The sequence below is a fragment of the Neodiprion fabricii genome, chromosome 2 (genome assembly GCF_021155785.1).
Source record: "Neodiprion fabricii isolate iyNeoFabr1 chromosome 2, iyNeoFabr1.1, whole genome shotgun sequence".
Taxonomy (NCBI): Eukaryota; Metazoa; Arthropoda; class Insecta; order Hymenoptera; family Diprionidae; genus Neodiprion; species Neodiprion fabricii.
Window position 1 is genome coordinate 23,758,203 of NC_060240.1, and position 17,210 is coordinate 23,775,412.

Here is a 17,210-nt window from a genome sequence, read left to right on the forward strand (position 1 = left end):
TCAGTTCGCGATGATAGCTCCACACTCGCCCCCCGTCCTCCAGGGTTCCCGCGTTGGTGTCGCCAGATGAAGGGGATGAATTTGCTGCCGAGCCTCCACTTGTTTCGCATTGATTCGAAACAAACTTAAATAAAAATTCTGAAATATTTTATTCACTACACTGTAAAGTGTTCCCTCTGGGAGTTTCGGCAGCGTGACCCTCGTCCTAGTTATCTTTTTCTACTCTATCTGCAGATTTCCCTTATTGTGTATCCCGCCTGGGGTTCAGGGAGCCGTTTGTAGCGTTCATCGAAATGGCCACATTACAGGGTAATTGATAAATGGCATGGATAAGCTCGCGAATTTAGGAATAGGTGTATGAAGCACAAGGTGCTAAGATGGGCACTCAGAGTGAAACGGGAGACGGAAGAGGAGAAACTCACAAGTGCAGCACACTACGATACCGAGCAGCTTTTACGCCCCCGTGTACCTGTTTAAAAATTTCATTTGATTTAGAATAATTTCTCAAGTCGCATGTTATCAGGCAAATATTTTTATTCTTATAACAACCAGTTTCACCCCTATAAGTAAAAGTCACGTAGAAATAGGTAGTAGTCTCCAATATTATCTGACATTAATGGTCACATAGCGAGTACCAAGAACTGAGGTAAGAAACGCTGAGCTAAGTACCAGTAGCTCAACCTGAAAATCTCTCTTTTGTTCAGACGTATTTTTCATCAATAATTATGACAAACTACTTACACCAGAGTGCCAAATTAAAATAGAGTAATTAGTATACTGGATGAATGTACGTGTGAAAGTTACATTAAGATATCTTTTATCAATATTTCAATTATATAAATGATAAGACTGACAACGGTTGGATTAACCAGGTCTCGTTTCAGCAGAAAAAGTTGACTCAGAGGTCCAGCTTCAGGTCAATCTTACACCTCATTGGCTAATTAATGCGTGCATTAATACGCAAAGTTGCAACCGTGGGCTCTTAGAGCCTCAGGCTCAAGAAGCCGTGTCTTTCGTCTGTGAAGATGCGAGATGCGTGGACGTCAACCCGGATTTGCCCTTCCGAGCAGAGTAGTGTTGAAAAATCTTAATTGTGACCTGCTTAAGTCTCGTTAATAATATTATAATAACGATTTGATCTACAAGAATTATGGGAAATCGTTACTATGCTATGGGCTAAACTAAAAACAAGACAGTTGCTCTCAGGGCAGAACTTGATTTGATTTTGGAAATTGGAATAATCACAAAGCGTTTATTCTCAAAACGAGCAGAATTAGTACAGAACAGAAAAGTTAAAACGAAGGTGATTAGTCCCCCCGCCCCCTCCTAATGTCTGTCCATGTATATAGGACAATGTTGTGTTCCATGGACACAGGTCTTTAGAGCATTTGCTGAATAAATTTTATGAAAGTTACATGTAATGCTAACATTCAATGAAATATCATTCATATAATATAATGTTGTACTTAGGTAAAGGGATTTAGGTAGAAATAAGAATTACACAGGTTAGGTGTTTCGTACATTGAAGCCACGTGTGGATCCGTACTCTACTCGGCCAAGATGATGGACTGAGCTGTGTATGCCGTACTTCCGAAGATCATCGCTTGGGCGGGATTTCATCGCCGTAAGGTGCGTTCACGTAATGTATAGATAGAATATTAAATTTTGAGTGAATGCCGTTTGAACACCACCGGATATGATATCAGCGTTATTGAACACCAAATAAACCGAAAGCTGTATTGAACACTAGATTAATTGAACACAGACCGATTAGATACAGAGATTCATCGGACACAGCCCGATTGGACCCCAGAATTTTTGGACACAGTCCGATCGGATATAAAGAATTAAAATAATTTCAGATAGTCTGGTTGGACACACACTGATTAATCAAACATTGCATAAACGCACCGAGAAATTAAATATATGTTCAAGCACTCGGTTGAAATTAAAATCTGTTGGATGTGGAAACATAACGCTGAAGTCCTATTTTCAGACCTATTGCGAAAGACGTGAGCTCCGTCTTCGGTGTTCACTTATTGTTAGTATATCCAGTTAGCAACGCTATGAAGATTTCTCACGCCATGAAATGGGGTAGTAAGTAACTGATGCTGCAGTGGTGAAAAAAAAATTCTGTGTACATCCCTCAATCTTAAATCACGAATCCCATCAATTTTAATCTAAATATGTACTGCTATATATGTATACTCTGGCGATTTCGATTTTCGGAATCGATGTAAAAATCGGACCTTGGGGTTACTTTTACGCATCTGACAAATTTTTGTTCCGATCGAGTGCTCAAATATTTATTTAATTCCTTTCTTAATTTTAAAATCGAAATCGCTGGTGTCCGATCGAACTATATCAAATAAATTTTGGCGTCTATTCAAGCTGCTTCCGATCAGTCTGTATCCAACAATGTTGTTACCCTATCACATGGTATCCAAACGAGCCTTTCTCCTCAATTATAAATTGACTGATGAACACTCTATCATAAAACTTTACAGCCATTTCGATGTTTCAAAAGACTCCAAACCCTCAGCTCTCAGCCTGTTGAGCATAGGGCGATAGATGTCTGGTGTGAACGGAAGAATGACTCCTCTCTGCTGTATTTCACCTGTAATGTCAAATATATAGGGATCAGAAGTAAACACATGCACTCTCTTTTATACCCACAGGGGGCATACAAGTCGGATGAAAAAATAAAAGGGGGCCAAAGGTAAGTCGTTGCTGGAAGTTCGTTATTTTTTCAATAGCATTCAAGCATTGCATTTCCAGACAATGCTGGCATCCGAAAATAAAGTACTGAAAGTTTCACTATTTCTTGCACACGGTGTTTTAAATCTTTATACGAAACAATGACATTACCAAAATGTGAAAATTCAAACTGTAATCCCAGTGATAATTGACAAAAAATCATTAAAATTTTCAGGGCATAATAAAGGAATTCTTTGTTTTTTTTGCATGAATCCAAACCAAATTATACCTATACAATATTAGATTTCGTATTAAAGTGATTGAAAATATTTACAATGAATATTCGTGAAACAAAAGTTATAAAGCATCAATTACTAGTTGGCGAGATGTTTTCTATAAATAACTTGATAACTACACCTATGCCAATATTGGTTTATCACTTATTATTAGCACTTGGTCAGCCAGTGGAGGGTTGACGAATTATAATACATTTTCAACCAATTTCATTACCATCGATGATCATTTTCGTCGCTATTCCAGCTAGATACCCAACAGCAGAAGCCATTGCAGAATGTCCTTGCGGATTTCCATAAGCCACTAGATTTATTCCTTTCTCCTCTCTCTTATTGTCTGGCCATATGATACCTACGTCGTGTCGAAGGATAATCAAATCCCGCTCATTCTCTTCTAGGCGAAGTTTTTTCGATAAATAATTACAGAGTGTATCAAGTGGAGTATTCAATTTAAGAACTAAATCTTCCTTCAAAAGTCCCAAATCCTCTATTGCCTGCATGCGATCCTCCGAACCAACTCTATCAGCGAGTTTTGTCTTCAAATTTTCATAGAAAATGTTATCGTTTGACAAGCCCAGTAGATTGCAAATCAGTGTACGCTGGTACAATCAAAACAAGTAATAAGTTATATAAGATTGTCAATTTTCGCAGATGATATGTTCACCGTAAGATGTGATTGCAGCATAACTTACCCAAGTGATATCTGGTCCATTAGGGTGTAAAATCGGATGCGGATTTGGATCTATTAGACCCAGCAGCTGCATTCCTTGTATGGTATCTGAATATCCTTTGAAACGTAGCGTACCCCGTAAAATTGTTGTCGCATGATTAATTCCATAAAGTTCCTTGTATATAGTACTATCGCGATTTGGGAAACCCTCTAGAGAAAAACCAGGAAGGAAATTCAGACCTTGCACGGACGACATGAGGTCTCCACCTCCGGAGATCTCCACTACCTGTTGATCATTTATTCATGCTTTACTTTGCAAAGGTTAAGCTACGGGGAGGAACGCTCTACAATGGTCCCAAATCCCAAATCTTCGGACAAAAATAGAAGGTACTGTGTAATCGCTACAAGATTTGGTGCCCGGGGGTTTTCAAGGGCGCTGAACCCAAATCTGAAGTCAAATTTTCACAAAACAAGATGGCGGGCCAAAAATGGCGGAAAATTGTCTTCAAAATTCAATTATTCTTCACGAAATCTGGTACTCAGGGGCTTTCGAGGTCGCTGAACACGAATCTATTTTGAAAGAATAGAAGAACATGCTAATATATGTATGTAGGATATAGTAGATAGGTCAAGTATCGAAATAAACAAGATAACTTCGAGTATATTCACTCATTTAATGAAAAATTACATTAAACACAAACTGTTAATAAACAAACCTATTTTTTAAGTTGGGAAAATTAGTCACTATCTGTAGTCGCAGCAAAACTATCGTCATCACTATCGCTATAGTCACTACATAAAACGTCTTCATTATTGTGAACACTATTGTGACTTTAACAATGCAACTGCTTCGCGGGATAAGGATTTGGTTGCCTTACGTAAACTGGAAATGACAGGGTCCGATGAAACCAAAAGCCGGGAGAAAACATCTTCCATATTGTCCTTCCTACTACATTTTCTGGAAAAATCTTGTCGGAATGATTTTATGTATTTATTGCAAGCTTCCTGGGCTTCTTCTGACATCTGTCCTATTGGCAGCATCGAAAATTGTAGCATTTTCGCCCCGTGAATTAACAGTTTGTGTACAGTAGTGGGCATATGGTATCAACGATATAATAGCACGAATCTACGGGCTGTAGCAAGAGCGTATTCTTCAAACTTCTGCACATTTATCTCAAAACCGCACGATATCACTTGTAAGATTATGTGAAATCTTTTTATTAGGTCCTCATCTAGTCCCGTAATAGATGCAGAAACGCTTGAATTTTGAGAAAAACGACGAGCGGTATTCCCGTCGTTTGTGCTACCGAAACCTTGTTTTGTCTGATCAATTAACAGGCCCAATTTTTCCCGGAAACCTTCTTGTATATTTTTTTTTACGATCTTCGATGCTTTTCTTATTCGAGAACCACGTTTCAATTTCTAATTTGTGCGAAATATGTAAAAGGCACTCAAAAAACCGAATCCAGGCGTGCAGGGAAGATATTCCGTACTGTAAATGATCTTCGTTTATCTTTTTCTTCAACATTTTGTCGATGTCGTTAAACTCTTTTGATGTACTGCCGCAGAGATAGCATCGTTGAGAAGATGTAGTAGATGTGATTGAGTTACAAACTTTTCCATCGGCCATTGTTAACGCTAATTTGTAGATCACATTAATTTCTTTTCCATTAACAATCATACGAAAAGTTAGGAGCTGATTTATTTGTTCTTTGATACCGTTTACTTCAGCCTGCGTTCCTTCCACAGTCTCTTTTAAGAACTTGAATTTTATCGGTCTACAAAATCGAGGGGATGAGGGTTGCGAATTTTGCCAAATAATTATGTCTTTGTTGTTTACCTCATCAACAAACATGAGTTGCAGTGGCACAAGCGAAATAAAAAAAATGGTCGCATCCGATTCACCTCTATCGTCATTGATAAATTTTTGTTTAAAAGTGCTTTGCCCGGATGTCCTGTCGCATCCCCAGTTGCAAATCAAATTCATTTCAGAAATTTTGTCGGATGAGAGGCAAGTCAAAACGTCTTCTTGCACTGACAATATGCGGCTCGCTGTGTGATCCAACAGTGCTTGAAGCTTCACTTCTGCCCTACTTCCAGTTATGGTTATATCATCTTTAGGCGGATAACATTTTTTTTTGGCCTGCAGCACACATTTGTAAGATGGATGTATTTTCGAGTTAAGTTTTAGCGTCCCGGAACGTATTCCCTGATACATATGTTTTGACATATGATACTCAATCATTAGAGACAGAGCAGTATCATCGGAATAACAATCTGCTGAAACAGTACGTAAAGATTGCCTGCATTTCGAAGCTCTGGTAGGACTACCCACGGTGACCTCTTGGATTACCTTTGCGGCATCCAATTTTCCTTCAGCTCGAAGATTCATCTGAGTGGCAAGGGCAAGCTCTTAGGTACTGGACTGGTTACGTATATTTCCGATTTTTCTTCGTTTCGTCCGTTCGCCCGAGTTCTCAAAGCTTTTCGTAGGACGATCACGAACGCGAACTGCAAGTGATTCTTCTTTTTCTATAGAGTTCCCGACCTCATAATTCCCGAAGACGACGAATGTGCTCAACCAATCCGTATTTTTTTGAAGAAACACAGCCTCGGTCCTCCTAGCTTGTTACCACTTTGTTCGCATGGAATACAATAATTGACGAATCGTTTATTTTTCAGTCTTTGATAACGTGTACAAGCAGCATAGTTTTTGAGACAAATAATTCTCGATGACTTCATGAGCTTCCTTTGCATTTTCGATCAAATGCTTCTTAACTAAGCGAAATATTTCCTCGCGAGTATGGCGAACTTCACTGTGTGTCTGCGAGCCTAGAAAAAAAGAATTCAATGATGAGATAACGATATATAATTTTAGAGAGTTAATAATAATACTACAACGCTGTAAAAAATAGAATAATAATATTATAAACAACAATTTTCAGCAACAAATTTGGCGGAAATAATCTCTTGACTTCGTGCCAGTCGTGCGCCGCGCGCTGTGCCGCGCCGCCGCCGAGCCTGAGGTCAATTCCCACGTCCATTTATAAAAAAAATCACCAAAACGGAAAAGGCAGTCGCAGGCAGTTAATCTTTGGTTACGTAATACTCAAGAGTCTAAAGAATGATATAAAACCCATCCGGTTACTTAATTATGTTTAATTATTAACTTTTACTCTACGTAAACATAATTTTTTTTCGTCGCGGGCCCGTGAATACACAGTAGATGTTTACATTTTTTGTTGCTTGGTGTGGGGTTCATATGAAAACCTGTACTGATATAGAAAATATACTCACTTCCAGGAGATTCCATTTTGTAGAATTGAAATAGCTGAATTCTACTCGAAGTTAATAAACTTTTAACATAGCCGAAGTTTTAGAGCGTAGCGCACAACCGACGCTACCTGCTCGCGCGCTCCGTTACGAATGAGATCCCAACGGCTAAACGCAACATCTGCTATTTCCCGACCTTTGAAAGGGACGATAGTAATACTCCTCTACCTGACCCAATACTTACAATTCCTTAAATAGAAACTTCATTTTTCGATTTTTGTCCAGCGATTTGGGATTTAGGACCACTGTGCGCTCTGTACGTACACAATCGAGTGCAAGTTCACTATCTATTTCACAATGAGATTATAGCAAGTGTCGAATGCACGTTTTATGACAATTCTTCACAGTATACATAACGTGAATCTCTTTGAAGCGTACCGTTCTAAGTGACGCGGTCCACTTGTATCACCACATACTCAATTTTTACGTGAGCTGAACGGGGCGGGCGAATGCTGCCAACTCGATAATGTCGATGGCGTATGTTGATACACGGAAAGGTTAGAATTAATTCCGGGACGCAATCAATACAAAAGAGATCGAGGAGATCTCACGATCCGTGATTAACGATCGGTATAACCGAACTAACAACAATTATTATAATAACTGACAACTGTTATTGCGGAATGCATGGATTTTGTGGAGAGTGTACTCTAGCAGAATAGAAAATCAGGCAAATGAACAGCATGTGAGTAAAACGATGTCTAATGAAATAAATTTTTTGCCCTCCGTAAGCGTAAAATGGGATTTTACAGTCCGTTTTACACACCGGTATGTTTAAAATGAATAAGGGCTTAAATTTCCTGAATTGTTGTCACTCGTACTCATAGTTGAGGTTAGGTTGATTCTGAGAATTATTGGTTTACTTTATCACCAGGAGCTGGCGCGGCAATCGTGTTTTGAAGTTACTTATTTGCTCAAAACACAATGCCGATCAAATTCGGGATAAAATAAAAGCTGAGCTTTGGGACGCATAATTAACAATTATAATTTTCAGTTTAAAAATTCAAAAATCAACAATTAATTGGTAAAGGTTGATTGAATTCAATTATACATTTGTGAATCACATAATCGAATTCAGTTCATTTTTTGTTTAGTTAAGAACCTTTCTGTAGTAAAACAGAAAATTCATATTCCCATTACTTTTAATGAAATTATATAAGTAAATATATTTATATAATGCGAGCATGTTTTACGCGTTTTTCCATGCATTTTTTCCATGGACAAAGTACTTGTTTATATGTCCGACATTTGAGTGAGTCTGCGAATGCGTATACCCGGAGTACTGTAAAGACTACTTTTAAGTCGTAGGCAAGAAGACTACATACCCAGGAGACCGAACTTGACTGTTCTGACTGGGGGTAGACCTGTATATGGCAGCCGACTGGCAGCGCTGCTAAGCAAGATGTACCAGCGCCGACCGATAATGCGCAGTCGAATAATTCATTACCCATCACATCCTTGACTGAGAATATTTATATAAAGACTGATAGCCCTGGGTTATTTTTCGTAACAGTTTGCCGGGTCAGCCGGGTATAGAGGTATTAGCAGTTTCCCGTATGATCAACCAATCAACTGACCACGCCGGTAAAAGAAGTTCTTCATAACCAATGCTTCGGACTGCTGTGTATTCTAATGACAATGTCTCTTCAAGACTGATTTTTTGAAATGATAGATTTTTACCGTGATCTCTCTAACAATGCTCGATGTCTTTTCTAATACATCTCCTTGCATTGTGCAGTACGTATTCAATTTATTGCTTCGCACTTATTCGACGACAACCAATTATGGAAGTTTCGACAAATGACACCATGTTTCTTTGTATGCTACCAGGCTGGGCCAGGAACGTTGAAAGGATTTGTCGATCAACTATGCTTTATGCTGTAGAATTACATTTTTTGTCGATCTATTTCCTTGAATGAATTTGAAACTGTTCGTAATTTAAATTTAATTGATAAATCCCGACTTTATTATGTTTGTTTCACTCTTGTGACAATTTGTAATTTTAACGTGTAAAACTTCAAAATGTAGGTAGGTTCAATTTATCATTGTATCGAATTTCGTTTTCAATTCTAAATTGATTTAATAATCAACGTGCTGGCTCGATTGTTGTTAAACTAATTCCTCACTGTACTGTAGCGAATTGACTTGTAATAAAATTTATTTCATCAGACACCATTTCACTCACATGCTGTTATCACTTGCCTGATTTTCTGTTCCATTACAGTATACTCTCTACAAAATTGATTCGTTCCGCAATAACAATTGCCGCTTACAGGGCAACCTCTCAAAAGAGGCGCTCACGGGCTGTGAGGGGATCACGTTTCTTAAAATCTCAGTTCCCGCACTCTGACTACAAACGCTCGTTCTCGAGAATTAGTTCTCGACCCTCTCAATAGTACCGCTCGAAAAAGTGTAACTTTCGTACTTTTGTGTACCATTTACTTACATACGAGCATGGATTAAGGGAAGTGGTACTAGTGGGAGATTGTAATGTATTTTAATAATTGTAATTGGTTCAATTGTTTAAAATCTCTCCGCACTTTAACACACGCAACATGTCGCATTCGCTTTCCGCGTTTGACTCACGTAAAAGTTGAGCATTCGTTGGTGTTAGTGCGGTATATCCCTTAGAACGGCACGCTTTAAGAGAGATTCACAGTATATATAAAAAGTTTATATACACCAAAACTGAATTATTTGTAGAATCTGGCAGTTCAGAATAATAATGGACCTTAGAAAATAGTAACTAGAAACTCTTTCAAAGTCTCTGTAACTATGCGTGGTCTTATCCATTCAAATGGCAGTACTATTCGTGGGAGCCTTGTTTTGAAAATCTCTCCATGGCGTAACTTGATTGACGTTTCTGGAAACAGGATGTTTGAAAAAAGCACCGAAAAGCTGATGAAATTTCACCAAAAAAACGTACTATGATAGTTGATACGAAACGGAGAAATTTGAAGAGTAATTGCCTTTTCGTTGTACTTATTGCTAACCATTTTACTAATTAAACATCAAGTACATAGGTATGTAAAGATAAGAACATAGATGTAATGAAATTGACCTGTCCTTGGTGAAGATATTTTGCCGGTGAAAGAGTGTTCAGTAATGCACCACGCGGTGACCAACTGAATTTATATCTCAATGGATTCGAGGAACATTCTGGAGCAGGCAGTCCTCCACACCATGAAACAAAAGATTCAATTTTCCCCCCAGCTTGGCGAGCGTCATCGATACATTCCATTGCCAATAGGTGATCGATCCCTGGGTCAAGACCCACCTCGTTCAATATTGTCACACCTTTGGATTCTGCACTGCATTGAAATAATCACGATTAAACAATTGAAAGCAATTTGTAAGCTTACCTTTCTCTTATTTGTTACCTACAGGTATGCGTCTTTTCTTTCATACATGATACAATGCGAGTCTGCTGAGTAAAATGCTTCAATAGATCAATTTAAAATTGAAAATGGAAAATGCTTTTAAAAACATCATTTAAATATTTAAAATGTTAAATGCGAAATGACATTTAAATTTTAAATGCCTGTTTTAAATGAAACCATTTTAAATATTACCCAGCAGTGCTTATAGTAAACTTTTCTCATACAGTAACACGGGTACAACACTCGAATCGCCACAGTTAGCACAAATCATCTCGTGTAATTCGAATCGTCTACTTCGCGAGGCCCTCACAATACTTATGAAATCACAATAATTATGAAAGTTGTATCTTTGCGAAAAGAGTATTATTTATATTAGACTTTGAGTTTTCGAATTCTAAAACGGAATCATAATTCTTTCTTCGACTGACAGATCATATTACTGTTTCTTTGAAGCGCCATTAGGCTCTTTGTTCTTCTGTATGTTATAGGCAGTAAGGATCATCCCTTTATGAGAGAAAGACGTGTAAGCCCAATTTTTTTTTCGAAATATATCATATCACGTAACTAATGGTATAAGGACGTATCTGGAGAAAGGGCGTATAATTTAGTTTTATGCGGCATTCGCTACAAAAATACTGTAAACGTTCATCTACACTAAGAGCCGAAAAAATAGATAAAGATAGAAGGTCTTGTATTTGGTGGATACGCTTTTTCAATTATTGGTAAAGTCAAGCTTGAAAAAACGCGCGTGCTAAACTCAGGAAGCAAGATAGATTGACTTCACCAGGGTCACAGGTGTCTGGAAGATTATTATAATTATTGCACATTAGACATAGTGGAGAGCGCAAATCAATGTTGCAGTGTATACGGACAAGCTGAAAGAAGGTCCTATGACGGGCTGAAATGCGAGGGACGTGAACAGCCATAAGGGCCATTAGATCCGAACAATCTACGTAACCAGTGACAAGTTTAATCAAAAAAGAAACGGAGGCAACATTGCGCCGAGTTAAAGGGCGGGAGGGGGGGGATCCCAAAATGCGCGCACAAGCCAGCGTCGTTGACACTACGACGGGAATAAACAGAGTCCTTCCTGAACACTAGGTATTTCAGGAAGTTCCTCTGGACACCTTCAAATACCTTAATGTCGCGCGCGAGCATGGGATACTAGATAAGCGAGCCGTATTCAAGCTTAGAGCGAACAAACGAGTAATACAGCGTTTGCACGATTAACGGGGATTTAAAAGCTCTGAAGGTCCTGATCAGGAATCTCAGCATTTTAGTCGAATGGAAACCATAGCCGAGATATGGTGAGCCAACAGAAACTTAGAATCAAAGGTAATGCCTAAGTCAGAGGTCACACTAACTCTGACAAAGGCAATACTGCCTATACGGTAGCTAAAGAAGACTGTGGTATCAGTGTGCGAGAATGATAAAATCTTGTACTTACTAATGTTTAGTGGTAAGCGATTGCACTGACACCAAGACGATATATAATCTGAATCACCCTGAAGGGCTACGCAGTCAGCTGGATAGTGGATAACGAGGTAGAGTTTTAAGGTCATCGGCATACAGAAGAGCCTCACAGCTTAACGATGATATAACGTCATTGATAAAAATGTTAAAAAGCAAACGATCCAGATTTGATCAGACCGATGACCACAAAGCTCAACCATGTGACACCGATCCATTAAGTAGGACTCTAGAAGCTTAACAAGACAATTATGCAAACCACACACCGTGAGCTTATCTAGCAAGATCACATGGTCAATTTTGTCAAAAGCCTTGGAAAAATCTTTTTGCGGCCAAGCGCTGTGCATACCGTGTTTCTGAAAAGTGCAATATCGGTGGTAGTAGTAGCCCGACCTGGCATGAACCCGTGTTGTAACAGGGTGATAAAAAGCGCATACATAGAGGCTTAGCAAAACCTGCGAACAGCACGAGCCTCGAAACAGAGAATCTGATCAGTGCCCGCTGGAAGTTTTGTCTTGAGCGCCCGAAGAGGAGGTAGCATATCCGCATCATGGATTTCTAGACATGCCCGCCCGACAAGGCAAAACAAGATACGCTACAAAAGTAATCGGCAAACGCATTGATTATCATGATTGACTCCGCGATGCGACATGGTGCATGGGATCCGAGAACGTCCCTTGAGCCTGTTAATGTAGGACCAAAATGCGGCTGGGTACTTAGAGATTAAATTCTCGCGCAAAGAAATGTCGGCTGAGTGAGCTGTACCACGAAGAGTCTTGAACGTCGAACATAGGGCCTTGAACTACGAAAAAAGATCCGGAGATCCAAAACGTAAAGTATTTAAGAACGCACCGTGTTCTTCAATTTAAGACAGCTGATCATCTCATGGGTGTGCCACTCAGGAAAGCTCGTATCTCTACTTACGGACGCACGCTTAGAGACGGAGGCTTCGACAGCTGAGTATAGAACTGAGTAGAAGTATTTACAAGCTACATTCACCTCACTAAAAGTACGGAGACAGAACCAGTCAAGTTTAGAAAACGAGTCATACATACGCACAGTGGTCCAAAAGCCCGAATTCCTGGTCAAAACTAATAACTCAAATATTTCTCAGTGAAAATTGCTAGTATTACTATACCTATAGTTTTTTGGCTTGCTGGTTTCGAAAATGAATGCAAAAATGCGAAATTCAAAATGGCGGCCCCGAAATGGCGGATATTTTTTACAAAAAATGGTACCAATTTTTAGAAATTCATAATACGAATGTTTTTTGGGTCGCTGAAAAAAAAAAATGCAAAATTAAAAATGGCGGACGTTAAATGGCAGATTTTTTTCGCGAAAAATGATACCAATTCGCTGAAATTCATACTAGTAATGTTTTTGGGGTCGCCGATTCCGAAAACGAATGAAAAAATGCGAAATTAAAAATGGTGGACCGAAAATGGCGGGAATATTTCGTGAAAAATGGTACAACTTTGTTAAAAGTGATATTTTGTAAATTAATTTCTTTAATTCATACAGATTTTTTTCTTATAAAACAAAATAACATAATTTTTAAAGATACATACTAATCGCTATCTGAATTCTCATCATCGACGTCGTTTTGATGAATGATGTTGTTTGCGTCGCCCCGCTACACTAATCCCACGAGGCGGGCCACGAGGCTCCGACCGAGTCAACAAAACACTGCTTCAAAGAATGCGTATTTTTGACCAATGGAGCAAAAAAGAGCAGGCGATGCCAACGGTTTCACATTCTCTGTACTTTTTCACACTAGGAATCGTTGAGATCTCCGCAGGATCTCTGGGGATCATAACTAATTCTCTACAGATAGTAATGCAATTCAATGAAATAGGTTATTTTGCAGCACTCGTATTGCATCATTAATATCATCGCCATAAATTCCGAAACTTGGTTCATTCACAAAATTTATGTAATTCACTTACCTTGAGGAATAATATCCATTTTGGTTGACTCGATTTTGATGAAAATTGAAAAAACTACAGCCTTATTTTTCGCGCGCTCGAAAGCGTGCACACACCACAGTCCCGCGCGAGTCTCGACAATGCAATGGTCACTTTCGAGGGTTTACCACAGGCCATGGAATGAATATGAACATCTGCCCTTTTGGATTTCAAAGCTCTAATGCTATCTATTGACAAATATTTGAAGCTTTACCTCGGATGATAACTTTCGGTTTTGGGGGTTTTGGCCAAGAATTCGGGCTTTTGGACCACTGTGCGTCGCAACAAAATAGTCAACGATGCGATGTTGACGTTCTTTTAACTAACAACGTTCTTCTTGACTAAGCAATCCGTTTATTTACCGTTTTTAGTCCCTCGATCAAGGCAGCCATATAATAAATAATTAATTATTATATCGCATTATATGGATTAGTCTATGCATATATAACAAATTATCAAGCTTGTGCTTTACGGGATGATTGCTATCTACTTTTGAATTGAGGTTATTACAGTCCACTGACAGATGTGAATACTCACTCTTGATGCAGGGCTCTGACTTGATCATTGAGGTAACTTGCTGTTACCATGTGTGTTCTCGTATCAATACAAGTTTTTGCAATTACATGATGTAGAGAGTATGGCAGCAGAGATACCACCACATCTGCCATATCAATTAACTCTCTCAATGTGTCAGGTCTTTCTAAGACGTTGAGGAACACTGATTCGACACCCGGGTATCTGTTTGCCAAAGCATCAGCTTCATCCTTAAATTGCGAGCCAACAATAATTCCTATACGTTTGTCCCTGTGAAGATATTCAACCAATGGTGGAGATACGTATCCAGCACCCAATACAAGTACCTAATTCAAACCATTCGAACATATGATTGATTTTTCAATTGTATATTTGAAATAACAAGTTGCTCAATTTTTTAGTACTACCTTCTTATCCTGTGTTTCCCCACATTCTGTTTTGTGCCGACTACGAACGTTCACCTGTCTCAATTCTTGGATATATTCAAAGTTGGGAGTCAATTGACCATTAGATGCAATTATTGCCCCATAAACAGCTGGGCTGAAGTTGTGTTCTTCGAGTGGTTTCCTTGCATCGGATTGGATAATGTCAGGTACATACGGGTACAACAAGTCTCCAAAAAAGTCTGTTGACTCCCTTGGCAGCTGAGTAGGCATATTATCTATGGAGCAAACCAAGACTCCAGGTCCTTTGAACGATTTCGTATCTTTATTGCGATCAGCGTCGTACAAACAGAAAGGCGTGTCTATGGTCGTACATTCATTCATGAATCTGTTGATAAAAATTTTGTTTAGTCTTGTATTGAATATAATATTGCTCAAAGCATAATGATTTTGGAAATTCGTATTCAGACCATTGTTCATAGATTTCATGACTTTGGCTGTCTTATTACTGCGAAAAACTCGTAGGTTGATGCATAGAAATAAATTCTAACTTCATTTATAGAATAAGTTATGAATAGCCCTCAATATTACACTAAGAGTCCGTTTTTTACAAACTCGATTTTGTCAAAACATGTCACCAACGCGTAAAGTTAGCGTGCAATAGGTGAACACAGCCATGAATAACACGTCATGTGATACAAATGGGGATTTCAGTATACGTATGTTCGACTACGCAATATTACAACTCCAGAACAAGGAAATTAACTTTTCTACTATAATTGGGAAAACCATTTACCTCAAAACTACATCTCGTCCGGGGAGTGTCTACATTGAAAATGGATAAAAACGGAGTAAAAAATTAATTTTACGTTTTAGAATTAAAATCTTCTGAAACTCGCCCTGTAACTCGTTGTCTGTCAAAATGCATATCCTGCAAAGTGAATCAATAGTCTACGTGAAATATTCATCGGCAATGAATATTGCTCAGAACCGAGAAACACGAAAGTGTTTCACGTCAGGTACATAATAGATAAATAATTCACATGCGAGACGCAGTCTCTTTACTGCAAAGAGAAGCCTTTTGCTTATGCGGGGAAAATATTATCATATATTTCTCCTCTTTTGCGATTAAGTGCGACATTCCACAATTTTATTTAGAACATGGGTTTCAAGAGCTTTCGTTTGAGCTCTATTTCAAAACAATCAGTGAACGGAGAGCTGAGATGTATAATTTGTACTATTTCCAACTTAGACGAAATCATCAGTTCTATCAAAAATTTGCGCCGTTTGGCTTTTATTATTAGACTGGATATATGATATACCGTTGGACGTTGTATGACTATAAAGATAGTTTAATACAATTTTTGTGCGCATAAAAATGGTATAGAAAATCGGTTGAACCATACAAAACATACGTGGAGATGAAAATAAGTAAGTATACCGATCTATCTATAATCTATGACTAGAATCACGTGGTACTGTATACGATCACGGTCGTGTATAGAGGTCTGGGCACTCCGTCCAAAAACCTGTGCCTTTAACTGAGGCCGTCATTTCCAAATTTCTCCACGTCGCTAGTGACGGAGGGGCATGCGCGCATTACCGCCCCGCCACGGTCTATATCGCTCTGTCTCTGTCATACACGTGCCCCCGAGATTGCAGCGCTCCGCGCTTTTGCGGCCAATGTGGGAAACATGTGCCTCAGATAGAGGCACACTGTGAGGTATACCAAATATATGGGAGTTCCCAGACCTTTATATACGACCGTGTTTACGATTCACTTTTGTAAAAAATCCACAACAATACGACAAAAATCAGCGTGAGGCTACACGGTTCCCGATTGACTGACGCTGTAACTGACGACACAGAGTAGGTCAGCGGTATATTACCCATGCGCGGACCATGTTGTTTATACGTGATCCAAATCTTTCTTTTGTTCGTATAATTAGAGTTTTTACGAAATTATGACCAGCATTGCTTTCTGAAAAGCAACCTCAAACAATTTACGAAAAGTTGGTATGGGTATGGTGGCAGATTTATTCCGTAAAAATGAAAATTTCACTGGAGCTGAAGCACCCGAAGTGAAAGTCGCAGAAAAGTCATGTTTCATATCACTCGTATGTTTCAGTATATCATATTAGTCTAAATTTATAAGATTTACTCGTGGCTCCTCTTTCATAAATATGTGTAATTCATTGGGATTCTGAAGAATTGTTTCACGTAAAGTTTTCATAAGTGCATTATAACCTCAAAATGAATGTCAACCGCAGTGTGCTCTATTTATTTTGTATTTTGTTTTCTGTATACTTCTTTACACCAAGCACAGTAAACAGAAATTATTAACTTATTGTTTTCAATAAGCACCTACGTTATCCATTTATATCATCTAGCAGATATAACTTCTGTATACTCAGGTCTACTTGAGAAAGGTATGGGGACGCGGCGATTGAGTATGTCCAGGTTCGTCGTTTGAGCTCAACATGCAC

The 17,210-nt window shown here is 38.7% G+C and overlaps 1 protein-coding gene across 4 annotated transcripts in view; it reads right to left on the reverse strand.

Moving 5' to 3' along the window:
* Window positions 1-1,223: 1,223 nt before the first annotated feature.
* The window catches only part of LOC124175823 (alpha-aminoadipic semialdehyde synthase, mitochondrial), a 48,233-nt gene continuing 32,246 nt past the window's right edge, over window positions 1,224-17,210 (reverse strand). For all 4 annotated transcript variants that reach the window (XM_046556392.1, XM_046556391.1, XM_046556393.1 and 1 more), the window contains 6 exons: window positions 14,749-15,112; window positions 14,345-14,667; window positions 10,055-10,304; window positions 3,683-3,946; window positions 3,208-3,589; window positions 1,224-2,617 (listed from right to left, as the gene is read on the reverse strand). In XM_046556392.1, coding sequence (XP_046412348.1) covers window positions 2,502-2,617; window positions 3,208-3,589; window positions 3,683-3,946; window positions 10,055-10,304; window positions 14,345-14,667; window positions 14,749-15,112 — 1,699 coding nt within the window. In that variant the 3' untranslated portion in view covers window positions 1,224-2,501. The remainder of the gene's footprint in view (window positions 2,618-3,207; window positions 3,590-3,682; window positions 3,947-10,054; window positions 10,305-14,344; window positions 14,668-14,748; window positions 15,113-17,210) is intronic.